Below are 15,213 nucleotides of genomic sequence, written 5' to 3'. Positions count from 1 at the left end.
GAATAATATAAAAAAAGCCATTATGTAAAATGTTCTGTAACTATTAAGATTTCTCACTGTTCTCCCTTTCTACCACCTTTCTTCTTTTTTTTCTTTTTTAACAGCCTGTAATCTCTTAAACCTTACATTATTCCTCAGAGTGTGAGAAGGTGGCATGGGTTGTTGTCAGGGGGAGTGCACTTGGCAACTATAGAAAACTAAAGATGAGTAAGAAAAGAAAGGGAGTTGTCCACAAAGGCAATCTGTCTTTTTTAGCAGCTGCATCTCGTGCTCCTGTTGCTCTCCCACCACCATCTTGTCACAGGAGTTTCATCATCATGTTAATGGAAACAAGCATCACTGATAGCTGCAGCAGTGCCATCACTAAGGGTTTTACTTGGCCAAGTGCAAACCCCACCAAGCTTTGGAAGAATGATACAGAGCTTGTACGGAAGCAGACTTTTTGGTTCCCTTTCCTGGCACTGGGCTCTTCCCAGCTGGGTAGGAAGTGTTCTTTGAGCAGCTCACAGCCTGCAGGTTGCAACTGGTGCTTTCCGTCCTGCCTAAAAACTGTGTGAGCCCAGGGACAAGCAAAATAAATGCTGGGGCGGAGAGTTTCTTGAACTTTTTAAATTGTGTGTTACCCAGAACAGGTGAGCTGTCTCTAACTGTCCTTGCTAATAGGTGAGTCAATAATTACACTGGTAGGAAGTCACATGATTGGAAAACTGCCCTTGGAATTTTAGCTGACTTTAGATGAGGGATGAGGGAAGGAGAGATGGAAGCCAGCAAGAGGGAGCTTAGCTCAGTAGGCTGCGTCTGTCTGTCTTTCTGTGGAAAAGTTTAGTGTTTTAAATCAGAATGGTCATCTTTAGGAGGACATGATTTTTTGTGATCAAATTTTATTTTGGGATGATGTGTAAACATGTTTCACATTTTATGTGACGAATTGTCTGACTTCAGACCAACAGCTTTAGAGAACCTGTGATAGTCCCTCTGTTTCTTTTCCTTTCTTGCCCCCTTTTCTGGTCTCATCGCTTCTTGTCCCCGTGTGATACAAACAACCCCTAAATGCATGGTAGGTGAGAGCTGAGAAAAGCATGTCTGTGATCTGGGAAGAAGGAAGCATTTTTTGAACCTGTTTCTATGAATTGACAGCTATCAGGCTCCATCTCCCTTTTATCCTGCTTCTGAGTATTGAATAAATCAATCTGCAACCTTGGAGGAGGAAACAGCATTTTCTGTAAGGTGGGAAGAGGAGAGAGAAGCACTTAAAGCCTTCTGGAAAAAAAACCACTTTTCTCATAAAGCAGATGCCACCATACACATCTGTCAGCAGTGGTTAAAGCCAAGTGGACTTTCTCCTTGGATTTTCTGGGTTCCTATCTCCCTCCCCAAATGTGTGCCATGTCTAGTGACAAGGGTCAGCACACTTGTGTCTTGTCCTCCTTCAGGATTAAACATCTTTGAGCAGGGAGTGGAACAGGCCTCATTTTGCTGTCATTTTTATAGCAGCCACTGAAGACTACTTTTTTTTTTTAAATGTCATTCCCTTGATTAATTTTGCTGTTATGACATGCTTTTGGAGTTATCGATGAACCTACTGTATTTCTGTGCTGTATCCCTCAGAAGTGCTGTCACACACATGGTGTTTGGGTCCAGAGCACAAACCCAATGGGACTGAGGTGGCGTTAAAGCTGGTCGCAGAGGGGCGTGTATGGGGAAGGTGGAAGTGATGAAGGCTCACAGATAGCCAGTACAGGGGAAAGGAAGAGCTGCAATATTTTGGGGGAGCTGAGAGTTGTTCTCATGGCCCACGGGGAGGAGAGGTGCAGTGGGGTGCTGAGGCTCATATGGATGCGAGAGTGAATGCCCAAAGCTGCTGGCCCTGTGGGTTCCCAGCATGAGGGGGTGGGAGGTGGAAGTTCACCCTGTCTTCTTGCAAGTCACCTACAGTGCTTAAATATAGAAGAAAGAAAAAGTAGTACATGCTTTTTTCCCTCTTTGCCTTTTTTGATCCCTACCTTGAAGGAATAAAGCATTGGTCTGAATGCAATGTCAAATGTTCTCGTGAAAACTTTTTTGTATGTACCCACCTTGACAGATCTGTTTAATGTGCTACGTGGTTAAGTATGTTGTGCTTGCTGTCACTGAGGCATAAAAAAGTTAAGAATGGGTTTATTTATAAAATGATAAAGCTGCAGAAGTGATTCTGCTATAGGTCACTAATGAGGTTTGAACTATGGGCAGGGAAACTCTTGGGTGAAACTCCTGGCAGGCATGTGGCTGAGTGCATGAATGTCTTGCTGTGTCTTCAACTCTCCTGTTTCCTCGTTGCTCAGTCCTACTTTTTTTGTTCTGTTCTTCCTCAAGCAGGACCTGTACATTTGATTTTTCTGTAAAGTTACTGACTCACCTGTGGGAACTCTAAAACAACCAATTCATTCCCTTCCTAGCACTTGTAAGAATATTTTTGAATTAACCTTATGATCATCTGTGGGCAAGTGTGATGTTTGCTGAATTCTGAATTTGCTTAAATACTATGCATGCTGCTAAAAACATCCTTCAAGCTTTTTCTGCTTTGACTGGATGGGAAAGTGGTTTTCTTGGGCTTTTGGCAGCTTCAGATCTAGGAGCTCAAATATAACCCTCTACTTTTCTTATTTGCATCATGGCAGTGGTGTCTTCTCTCCGTGCTGCATCAGCCTGCAGAAGCTCCCTCTCGTAGCCGATGGCTGCAGCATAAGTAGCAGCTCCTTGTTCCTTGCCTGCATCCCAAGGATGTTTGGGAGAAAGGGCCATGGGCTGCGTGGCTTGTCCTGGCAGGAGCGCTACAGGTTGGGCACCCCACCTTAGCGCTGAGGGGCTGAATTCGTTGGGGTTTGCCTGTTCTCTGGCTTGTATATGGTCTGTTTGTTCTGGTTCCATGTGGCCAAGTTGAAAGTTCAGGCTGGGCATTTAAGATCATTTATTAGAAATTACGTTTGCAGAGTAGGTGTTTTAATTGCAATAAAGGTGTTTCCAAAGCTTGAAGTGACGGGGAAAACACCAAGCTTTCCAAACAAAACAGAAAGGTGTTAGGGGTCCTTTTTGGAAGTTTGCTAGAGTGTTTCTGGTAAAATGACAAGTCTGTGTGTAAATGAAGGTCTTGCATTTCAGAAGCCCTTATAGGGATAATTTTAATTGTTTTTGTTGTCTTTGTTTATTAAAAAAAATAGAAATCCATATGATGTCTAAATATACGTAGTCTAAATAGGATCCAGTACACCTCCCAGATCCATGCAGTCCCTGGGGATGTTATGGTGATCTTCAAGGTGCATCGTTTTCCTTACGCCCTTGTTCCCAAGGGGAACAGGCCCGTAGGGCATGTTGCCCACCCCAGCATTGAAACTTAGCTCGTCTGAACAGGTGAAGCTACATAGTACATGGAACTGCGTACATCTTCTAAATTGCTCTTTGTTTTCAGACAAACATTGGACATCAGAAGTCAGCCCAGCTAACCTGAGTCAGCAGAATAGTTATGCATATACTTAAAATAAATTCCATGTTTAGGTTTCTGCTGAGTCAAGGCCTCATAAGTGGATCCATAGCTGCTAGAAGCTGTTGAGGCTGTATTGAATTCAGAGGAGAGACAGCAGCTGTGGCTCTGCATGTAACCATTTTGGAAGGTTAACAAAATGCATGATTCTTAGTTTAAAAAAAAAAGCATCAAGTGACCAAGTTAAAATATTACTGAAAGCATATGTAAAATTTGGAGTGCATGTTGGCTTTATTTTCTGTATTTCAGCTTGTCTATTAATGATTAACTAGACAGGTTTCACTTCTGCCTGTAACTGGACTGGTAGGTTTCATTTTCAGGTTCTTCATGTGACACTGTGTGTGAGCTTTGAGGAAAATGTTTAAATCCATGGAGATTGGTGAAAAGGACTTATATGTGATGCTTCCAATCATATAACACATGTTAATGTGAAAACTGAGTTTTATCTCTAAGCCGTTCGTAGAAGTTTCTGCAGAGTGCCCTTAACATTCAGTACAACATTTCATCTTGTGTCCCATCAACACCGAGTATCCAAACTCTCTACTACAACCTCTATTTTTGAGTATGCAGCAGTTTTGGAAAGTATTCCTACTTTTAATGAAGTTGAGAAAGTAGAACGTGATTATTAATTTACTGTAATACTGCCAAAAGTGCTTTTTCTTCCCCTCCTCCTGGTGAGCAAAGATGAGCTGTTTGTGTTTTAGAGCCTTTGCAGCTGGTTTTGTATTACACTCTGGTCTTTGAAACTGTAATATTGTTATACTGCTCTCAAGGTTGATTGTGCAAACCCTGTGACTCTGAAGTGAAAAACATAAAGCTCGTCAATGTAATTATAACCGAAGAACATCTCAGTTCTTAAAGCAAATGCTGACCTTCTCATTCAAATACTTGCACTCTTTCTTGGCACTTGCCTGGTCTGGAGTGGCAGGCTGGGGAGGGAGGACCCCTGGCCAGACCCTTTCTCAGCCAGGAGATAGCCCTATTCCTCTAAATTGATCAAGTGTGGCATGATGACTGAAGTGGGAGCCAGGACTCACTGTGGAGTCAGTATGATACAGCTCAGAAGGAGGGAAGCTAATGAGCAAATTATCCTTATCTGTTGCAGGAAAACAATCCTGTGTGGATGAGGCCATGTGTCTGCGGGGTTTTTTTGGTGTGGTTTTTTGTTTCTTTTTGTTTTGGGTTTTTTTTCCCCTGCAAACTTATAATGTAAGCTCCACTTTATAAAAATTCAGTGAAGACATGTTGCAAAATCAGTGACTGGAGGTATTTCTTTGGTTTATTTTCATTCCTTGAGTTTTGAATGCCTCTTGATAGTTCCCCTCTTTTTGAAAGCAAGCCAGGTTTATTGCAAAATTTTATATAAAAAGTTTTTTAATTATAATACACATATCATGGTTAATCTTTTTGATGTTCTTCCCCATTGCATCAGCAATTAGTTTTTCATTTAATTAACAATCTATTAATATAATTGCAGTAGAGAACATCAAAAAGTGCTGTGGTTACTAATTCAGCACCTGCCTAGAGTTTTGCAGGTTTGAGTTCCCTCTTCCCTGCGAGGGGATGAGCTTTGTGCCACTTCATCAGCTTGACCAGAGTTTGACAGATGTCTGTTGTGCACTTTCTCTGAAGCATGGGTTAACATGTTCTCACCTAGAAATCTGCAAGCTAAACGAAGTTCCTAAACTGGTTTAAGTCTCTTAAAATAAAACTGTATGGTAAATAACCAGGAGTTTAATTTGCAACAGCTCATCAGGAAGCAAAGCTAATGCGTTTGTCTTTATCAGCAACGGAAGAAGTCAAAGTAGTCTAGTCCAAACTGCTCACTCTCTTGTCTTGGCACTGATGATAATGTCTAAACTCTAGGAATGCTGGAATACCAGTTTGACTTTTTTTATTTTCCTTTCTGTGTCAATTTTGTGTCCTGCAATTTCTCACCATGCGCACCTGCCTGACAGCTGAGGCTCTGGGTAAGTCTGTGCCTTGCTGTAACCCTGGTGGCTGGTTATTGTAGCCCTTGCTGTGGCCTCTTTATGGTGTCTGGTCTCCACTAACTGCCTAGACTTTAATTTCTAATGAAACTAAAATATCGCCTAATCTTAATGAACAAACCATCTTTTGATTTATTTTCTTCTGGCATCTAATTGGAACACTGTAAAAGAAGAAAATGTGTATTGTAGATAAACCTCTGGTTTATTTTGGAAAGGGATTAACATGGACTGATAAATCATGTCACAGTTGGGAGAGAAGTTAAATGGAATAGACAAGTCATCAAGGTGATGTTCAAATAATTGAATATCTTATTGTTAATATGACTTTTAAAGTCTAGAGCTTAAAGTCCTTAGTGTTGTTCTTTGTAAACCTGTGATCCAAGTCCCTCTTTTTTTCTGAAAATCGCATGCACCTTTCTTAACCGATAGATAAGAAATCACTATATTTACTTCATGCTGGGGAAGGGGTGGAAATTGGCATCACAATTGTCTCCTGCTGCCTGATCACATCTCAAATTGTTTAAATTGGAGTGTTGTTTCAGCTGTATTGCAAATTTAAAGTAGTTGCCTTGAGATCTTCTTGTGAATGAAATGAGGTGTTTCTGAATTTGAGAGAAATAATCACACCTCCACTTGCAGGTGTAATGGTGTAGGTGTTGCCCTTTGGAGAAGCCTGGATTGATTAGATCAGGAGACTCTCAACCGAGGTGCCTCACTTGGGCTTCTGGAGCTGGGCACTGTGGTGCCTGCTGCTTGTCCCCTTTTTTGAAACCACAATTTTTGTTTTTCCTGGTTTGTAATTCAATCTGGAAGTTTCCTTTGGTAACTTGGAACTTTTCTTTTAAGGGACAACTTAGAACTTTTGAACATTAGCAGCTGATTCAGATCTCCAGTAGCCACCAGAAAGACTCAGATTTGGTTGCGGAAGGGGTCTGAAGTTAACCCCAGCAATGAGGTTTTCTACCTTTCTATAAATGGTAGTAGAATTCTTCCATTCTCAGCCTAGATCCATGCTAGTTTATTTTTTGGCTTTACTGTGCAGGACTTAGAGGGGTTATTCATCCTGGCAGCTGAAGCAGATATGCTCTTGTAAAGAAGGTGATTTGGGAATGAATGACTTGGAACCTGCTATGGTTTGTACGAGTTGAGGTGTGCTCAGCATTGTCTCATACAGTGTAAATTCTGCCACTCTGTAAAGTGTCCAATATGCAATATTCAAGTTCCGTGCAGACGTAAAAAAACGCAAGGGAGCACTCTTTAAGTGAGAAAGTGGAAAATAATAATTTCACCAATATTTGCTGCGTTACTTTGTTAATAATAGCATTAGCTTTAGTAGTCAGACTTGCACTGAGAGCATTTAAAAATCATTGTTCTCCTTTGCTGTTGCTGACAGCTTTGCTAGTTTAAGTTGTTTTATAAAATATAGGCATGAAATTGGGTTGAAAATTAGATTTACCTTTCTCTTTCTCCCTAATACATTTCCTTTACTAAAGTTCTTTTTGAACAATGGTTATTTAAGAAGCTGAATGAGGCTTTCAGCCAGGATTCACGCAGAACACTGTAAAACTGAGGTTTTAATGCATGTTGGTCCTTTAAAGCTCTTGCATGTCATGGTAATGATGTGAAGCACCTGCTCTGAGGGTAACATACTAAGACTGTCCTTGGAGTAGCGGTGGATTCATGTTAATATTGATGAGAAGCAGTTCAGCTCTCTGCAGTTCATTAGCTGTTACTTGCCTGTGCCAAGCTGCAAGTCCCCGGGCTGTTGAAGCATGGTGCTGTTGGAGAAGTCGGTCCACAACTTCTGGTCTTGCATTTCTGCTCCTCTCTGCAACACCAAAGCTCTACTTTGAGACAGGCTGGATTTGAATTTCTCCTCGGTTTTCAGATTTGACTCGTTCTTCTGAGTTCAACTGGATATTCTCTGCAGAACCATCCCTACATCACGTTCGTGTCTGGCTGGTTGCAGACCAGAAAGCTGTGACTACATTTGATGCTTTTGACCATTGCTAATGCTGGTTGCTTTGATGGGTCATTCAAACCTGTCTGCAGCTGGGGTAGGAGTGTCCTTCCAGGTGCACTTTTACAGCTGCTCCATGATGAGACTGTTCTGGAACTATTTTCTGTCATTGCAATAGTTGTGTTGGTTTGGAAATGCTTCCAAACGGGTACCCTAAAAACCAGAGAATGTGGGCTGGAGAGAATAATCAATTGTTGATGTTCCTTAGGAAAGTGTGCCTCATGTCCACAGCAAAAATAGCGCAATCAGTTGTCAGGGATGCCCTAGACAAGTGACCTTCCCCTCGTAATTCAAAGGGGAAAAGAACTGCATTGCTCTCCAGTGGTCGATGTTCCCTTCTGAGACATGTAGTGGATACAAACTAGGGGAGACCCAAGGTGGGTGAGGAGCAGAGGTGATCGGCAGTTGGCCCTCACGTCCTCCATGTCCTCTGAGTGTAGGAGTGCTGTCGAGGGCCTGTGCTCCGCTCTGGTTAGCAAAGGAAACTGGTTAAAATTGGGCTGAGATCTCATCCCTCAAATTCCGAGCTGTCTGAGTGCCATGAGAGGCAGCTGGCGATTCAGGGTGTGGGAAGAGTTATGCCCGATTTCATAAGACTTGCTAGATTGATGTCTGCATTATGGAGCTTTCAAAGGATATTGATAAAGCTTTCCTGCTCCTAAAAGATGAGTTGTGAGGAGACATCAGGAGAGAGCTGTATTCATGCTATGTAAACATCTGATGTCAGAGCCTCATTTAAATGATTCACCTAAGCTTGCTTCCTGCTCTGAATTATACCCTGGACAGCTTCTGTGTTTTCACTGACTACATAGGTGCCCAAGAGCCATAGCATAAAAACAAGTCCGTGGAAGTAGCAGTGAGAAGATGGTATGTCTGTTAATATCCCAGCTCACTTAAAGAAATAAAGTGGAAACTGCGTAGAGATACAGAGGATGTTGGAGAGCGATGCAGTTTTATACACGCTTTTGCCAAAGGGTTAAATACACAGCTTGAACATTATGCTGGTAACTTCCTTGAATTGAGTGAGTTACGCAGGTGTAAATGAGGTTTATGTTTGCCACATGTTTTGGGTGCTCTTGTTGCTCTGGTCAAAGACTTGCTGCTCTGTGAGGTCCACATAAATTACCAAAATTCACTATAATTGAACCCACTTTATCAGGGGAGTCCAGTTGCTTTCTAAGTGTATGTCTTCTCACTGTGTAGGCGAGTGCATTTAACAAGGATTTACTGTGTTAAGTGCATGATCATGTGGTGGAGCAGCTGAACATTTACAGCAGTTCTCAGATCTGAACCAAGGAGTGTGTGATTTAGTTTGCAACTAATACAGTTTGCATTTGGTACATCCACAGTAGTGAGCCAGTATCTAGATTTGAACAGCAGGAGATTATTTCACCTGTTGTAATTTCCAGGCAGCTCTCAAGGGGTCTGAGCAATAATGCAAGTCTCAGTTTCATAAGGAATTTGAAAGAACAACTCCAGAGAAGTATAAAATGTTTCATCATTGCATCTGGTAGCAAGGTGGAGTATGGGGAAGGGCCTGAAATGTACAGAATGGTCTTCAAGTAGAAGGGCCCAGTTGGTCTCCTAAGGGTGATGGATGAGAAGGCACAGGACCTTCAGGGTGTTATCCAAAACGCTTCTGTAACTTGTTTCTGGCAGATGCTAATTTTGAGAGAGGAAGCAGGTGACTCCAGCTTCAGAGTCTGTTATTGTTAAAGTTACTTCCAAAACAGTTTTATGACCACATTACACCAGTCAGCCTGATCTACAGGATCAGGCACTGGGTGTTCCTGCTGGCAGTTTGGTACCCAGGTGGCCTTGGGGGTGGCCGTGCTGGTGTTGCACTGCACGTGATTCTTCAAGGATCCATCGCAGAACTCTGCTTGTGCGTATCTGTGCAGTTTTATCTGGACTATGTCTAACTCTGTACAGAGGACATTTGGATATATCCGGTCTGTAATGCCGCTAAGCCAGCATCATTCTCTTTGCTTCCATCGCTGCTCACTTTCCTGTGGCTCTGGCTGTGTATCGGTGCAGGGGAGCTGACGACTTCACCTCACTCTGGAGTACTGAAGAAATACATATAATAATGCAAAGGTTTTCCTTTGTAACCCTGACCTTCAGTCATCTGCATTGTGTATTACACACATCAAGAGACTTTTTTCTTCCTTTTACTTGTAGCTTTAACTCCTCTGTGCACAAAGGTTATGGTCCGTAAATATTGATTTTTGGGTAGCTGCTTGTAACTCAGCCACCATTTTTCAATGTTATCTTCCTGATATTTAGCAACAGTGGCATGGTTATGTACCTGGATACTTAATTTGCATGTGGTGGCGTTTCTGGGAGATTTGAGACAAATTTACACTGAGGTTCTTTAAAATATTTAGGGGCGTAAGCTGCATGAAAACATCTTGCAACTGCAACATTGTTGGCTCAGTAATACTATGGCTAAGCAGCCGCCCTTCGCTCTAGAGGAATAAACTTTTGCCATGATGCAGAGTAAGCAGTTGGTGCAGAATAAGGTACTTTTAACTGTCACAGAAAGTTTTGGTATTGAGTTGACTATAATTAACACAGTGCAGCTTTTTGATTGCAAAACACTGGATTTTTTTTTTTTTATTTCCATAGACAAATACTGGACATTAATATGTATTTGAGATGTTGATAGAGTTTTTTTTGTTTTGGACTTTGGAATGAAGAAAACTGTTTTAGCCGTTGCTTGTGTAGAGTACTTGAATCCAATGGTCCAATGATCAGTAACGTGTCCTTAATACCATCTCATATAGGAGATTCATCCACTCATTTAGTGACTCCACAAAGCTGTCATTAGGACCTTGCTAAGCACAGAAGTAGGAAGGAAGAGGAATATACTCTCCCAGTTAGTAAGGTGTTGATTTTCAGCAAGGATGATGTGAAGGGTTTCTACAGCTAACACTTTGAGAAAATCCTTATGTGAAATGCTGTCTTTGGCTTGTTGAAACCTTTTGAATTGAGCTGGATTTCTATTCTATGCAAAAGGGGAAAAAAATAAATGCTGTGAAATGCTTTATTTAATTGGGGGAAAAAAACCCCTTGCTAATTTGGATTAAGGGAAAATTCTGGTTGAGACTTGAATTGCAAAAGCACAATCCAGCAGCAGTGCTGGTGGAAAGTGAGGTCTTCCTCTATGGAGAACCACAGTTTTGACAAAATGTACTCTTGATTGTTTCCTGCATACAGGGCGGGGTGATATTCAGCCCCAGCTGGATAGTGCTTTACAAGATGTCAATGATAAGTACCTGCTGCTTGAAGAAACCGAGAAGCAAGCTGTCAGAAAAGCTCTGATCGAGGAGCGTGGTCGATTCTGTACTTTCATCTCGATGCTGCGGCCCGTGATAGTAAGAGCTCTCTGTTTTAAGTTGGTACAATTCACAAATTAGATAAGTGGCCAAAAGCCTCTAAAAAGAGTAGCTCGTTATGTTTTAGGAATGAGTTTTTAGAGCCAAAATTCAGCCTGCATCTCTGCCTAGGAAGTGGCGAGAGTTGGACCTTCCTTGTAGGCATTTGGAGTAATTCAGTGACGGAAGACACTGAATAGTTTCAAGATGATTGATGGGGAAACAATGGGCACAGAGATTTAAGTGGGCTTCAGTTCCCTATGCATACTGACCTGAGACATTGCTAATGCAGTTTTTTCCACTGCTTTTTTTCTTAACATCACATTTTAATGTAAATCTTCCTTACTCCCACTCCAGTGCTAGGACTGATAAATGTTTCAAGACCTCCCCTGTGTATATAATGACATTATCTGACAGATTGCAGGCTGCTTCCATGCAGTTTTCTGGCAGGTCTTTTCCTCCTACATGACAGCTTTTTCAGTTCATTGAAAAGGTTTGAGTGTATTTTCATCATCTCAGGTTGTCTGAAGCCCGGCAATGAATCGTTTATGGCTTTGTGCAAGCATGATGCATTTCTGAAGGGTCTCCAGCATACTGGGAAAATGTTCCCAATGCTTGTTTACAAAGAGCATCAGTCTCAACAGAAAACCATGGTTAGAGAAGCAGGGAGGTGATGGCTGAGCAGGAGGAGGTGAATTCCAGACTCTGAGGACCTGGATGAAATTACCATGGTAGCTAAAGGATTGCTATGGTAACTTACGGTGCAGGAATCATCTAAGTTAGCTGTTGATGTAGCTTGAGTCGGAATGAATCATAGATGTTATTAATGCTCTGTACCTGTATAGTGCCTTTATGTCAAAGTTTCCAAAAACTAGCAAAAAGTACGAGTTTAACCCCTGTTTACATTCAAGGTTAAAATCCTTAGGGCACATTAGTGAGTATACATAGAAGAGTTAAATCTTTCCCAAATGCAGCAGACATGACACACTTTTTCTGAAGGTGTCACAAAAAGAAGGCTGAGACTTACTTATCGCATTGATGAGACAAAAGATTTCTGGGCCTCAGAACTTACAGCAATCTTAAAGTAGTTATAAAACTCTAAATTAATATTTTCAACCCTCTTTCATAAGAAGTGATTGCTTAATGGGCAAAGGAAAAGCAGCTCCGCTGGGCATTCCCACAGTCATCAGCAAAAAGAAAAAGGTTGTGTATTGTGTTATGGGTCTGATTTTTAAAACCAAGGCTATGATTAGCCTTGCTCTTTTGTCTTTTCAGGAAGAAGAAATATCAATGCTAGGAGAAATAACCCATTTACAAACCATATCAGATGACCTGAAAAGTCTTACCATGGATCCACACAAACTGCCATCTTCAAGTGAACAGGTTAGCTCTTGTTACCTGGAAAACATTTTTATTTGTAGCTTGTACCAGTTTTCCTTTTGTGTTACGAGGAATATTGACTACTAGCATTAAGTGGCTTAATGTTATGTTTTCTAGATGCTTCACTGCAGCAAGGTCATTTTTAGCATAAGCAATTTTTAAAAAGTTGATTTTGAAGTACTAGCTGAGTGCTTCCTGAAGTATTTGGTGAGACCAATGTGAAGTGGTAGCAGTAATACTTTGAAGTATATGAAGATGCCCAGTTTCTGCTGAGAGTACATGAGAAATGAGTGTCATCTCCTTGCCCTATACATTTAAGCATACCTGTCTTTATGTGGTTGCAAGATTGCTGGGATTAGATAGCTTGATGGAGTCTTAACATTTGAGCATTCTTATGTCCTGTCCTTAAAATGCAGAGGAAAATGTGTATCATTAAATGCCTCCAAATAGGACCTTTTTCTCCAACCCTGCTATGTGAACTCAGTTTTCCAGTCATACCTTAATCACCTTATTGTTGACCTAGAAGTGTAAAGGAGGGAAGCTCTGCTATGGTTGAATATTGGATTTTTGATTAATTTTTTTAAAATGTGACAGCTTTTAAACTCTAAGGCTGTAATAGTTTTTTTAAGAGGAAAAAAAAAAAAACCCCAAAAAAACCCAAACCAAAACAGCTCACAGCATGGATAACGTAAATCTCCAGTTTACTTTGTAGAGATTTTTCCATTAAAAATCTGAACTTTCCTTCTGTGATAGCAGCCCTAGCGTTGCAAGTATGGTAGTTCCTGGAAAGCCAAGGATGAAGCTGAGTCTCCTGTGTAATATACATAGTGTAATTCTGGAAGAGAACTGAGACTGGGTCAGTTGGCACTGAAAGTTTGTAGTGGTGATGAATGTTGTATGACAAGCAGATGCTTTCTGTTAATATGGGAAGAAATTTTCCACATCCTTGATGCTATTGATTATCTTTCATCAGGTAATTTTAGATTTGAAAGGTTCTGATTACAGCTGGTCTTATCAGACTCCTCCATCCTCTCCCAGTACTACCATGTCCAGAAAATCTAGTGTTTGCAGGTAAGTAGCCTGGTAATATTTAACTTTAACCTGTTTGGGGGAGGCAAGTTCAGACTGTGGTATGGATTTGTATGCATACTTAAATCTTAAGTAACAACTCTTAATGAAATCAATCCCTCGTGGTCTTTATCTGTTTAAGTGTGTGACTGGGAATATTAAAAAGGATGGGCATGACTGAACAACTTTTGAACTCAAGACAATTTGAAGATGCTTTTGATTCAGTTCTCTTGGATCCATTTCAGATCAAAGAGCAGACTACTGATCTAAGCTCTGAGATTGTTCATTCATAATTTCCTTTTCTGTTTTTCATGTGATGACTTTTTAGATTATTCTAAGTAGCTGTTACTAGTCAGTAAGTTAAACTGTTTGAAAAGGAAAAACATCCTTGGCAATTGCCCTATCAGTCTGGTAGATGGAAATGCTTTTTTGATAGAAGTTTTTTTGACTGTTTAATGCTGTCTAATGCTGTCCTGAAATATGTTGAAACACTGGATTCTGTCTATCCTTTCTCCTTAAAAAACTGTTTTCTCTCATAAAACAGTTTATTAGCATGTTGCCCCCGTTCCCTGGTGTCTACATTGACTCTTTCCTTTTACTGAAAAGGAAGATATCCTATTGTGTATTCTGCTCAACATCTTTCTAGCTGCTCTCGAATGATTACCTTTTAGTTTGCTTTATGAATAATGTACTACAGGTTCCCTGTGTACAAGCAAAGTTACCTGTAGCATGTCAGAGCAAGTGAACATGACTTCTTCTATGTACCTACTTGTCTCTGCATGCAGATATATATAAAAAAACCTTCAGTACTTTTATATATATATGTGAAAACATGCATATTTAGAGCAATGAGCACAGGCTTAAAGATGCAATATCCCGAAGCTGTAAAAGAAAATGGCAAAAAAACCCCACCAAATCCATCATCTGTTCCTAAACAACCTCATCTTTTTGTGTGGTAAAACCTGTATGGCAACAGACTGTTGTGTATGGGTACAATAAGGCAGAGCTCCTCTTCCTCTGCTCCAAGCCGACTTGTACATCTTGTGTGTTACATGAAATTTGTGAGCAGGAGGTGCAGTCCTCACCTATGTATCCTTTAGAGCCATCCCTTCAGCTAGTCAATGGTCTCCTGCCAGCAAAGGTAGGAAGCTGCCTTCAGAGTAATGCATCCTGCTAGTCCTGCTCAGCCACCCCAGCAGGAAACTTCAAAGGCTCCCACATGGCAGCTGGCACGTCGTTGCTGTCATTCATGGATACTGGAGATTAAAAATCAATCTCTTTGTTTGAAAAATAAAATATTTTTTTCATGGATATTAATTGGGGATATTTAATTCTCTGATCATCTTTCTTACTAACTAAAGCTACATATCCAGAGGCTTGACTTGACTTAATATGTGGCCACGTGGGTTTTTTCTGGTAGAAAGCCTTCATGTGAGCGAAACTTGTCTCAGGTGCTCTGAAGCATGGGGGTTTGGTGATGCTTTCAAAAATCTCACACGTTGGCCTGCTGACTGACTGCAACGGCATGCCTAGAGTCAGACTTTTAGATGAACAGTGAATGCCTTTGGACGCCCTACTAGAGATCCCATTGAAAATTTGGGCCATGGTGCAAGAGCAACAAGGTGTAAGTCAGGAATAGGAGAGAGCTGTCAGCAGACATTTTTTGTGCAAGTGCTGTGCAAATGCTAGAGAGGGCATGTAACAATCCCTTTGTCCCTAACTTGACTTTGAACTCTGAGTGGTTACAGAATTTGATCATTTGAGTGAAATTCAAGCTAAAATGCCATTTTCTCTCTGGTCGCAAGGGATACTGCAGCTGCTTACAGTTCTTTACTGATATATATGTGCATATGTATATAT

The 15,213-nt window shown here is 41.0% G+C and overlaps 1 protein-coding gene across 18 annotated transcripts in view; it reads left to right on the top strand.

The window, feature by feature from the left end:
- The window catches only part of MTSS1 (MTSS I-BAR domain containing 1), a 127,195-nt gene that overhangs the window by 95,515 nt on the left and 16,467 nt on the right, over positions 1-15,213 (top strand). For 9 of the 18 annotated variants that reach the window (XM_069780016.1, XM_069780022.1, XM_069780013.1 and 6 more), the window contains exons 7-10: positions 5,476-5,487; positions 10,748-10,905; positions 12,181-12,288; positions 13,259-13,356. In XM_069780016.1, coding sequence (XP_069636117.1) covers positions 5,476-5,487; positions 10,748-10,905; positions 12,181-12,288; positions 13,259-13,356 — 376 coding nt within the window. The remainder of the gene's footprint in view (positions 1-5,475; positions 5,488-10,747; positions 10,906-12,180; positions 12,289-13,258; positions 13,357-15,213) is intronic. The other 9 variants (XM_069780029.1, XM_069780019.1, XM_069780024.1 and 6 more) reach the window with 2 other exon arrangements.

This window comes from Haliaeetus albicilla, chromosome 3, assembly GCF_947461875.1.
Source record: "Haliaeetus albicilla chromosome 3, bHalAlb1.1, whole genome shotgun sequence".
NCBI classification, from domain to species: Eukaryota; Metazoa; Chordata; class Aves; order Accipitriformes; family Accipitridae; genus Haliaeetus; species Haliaeetus albicilla.
The sequence above is the reverse complement of the archived record's forward strand: the minus strand, read 5'-3'. Positions and strand labels throughout refer to the sequence as shown.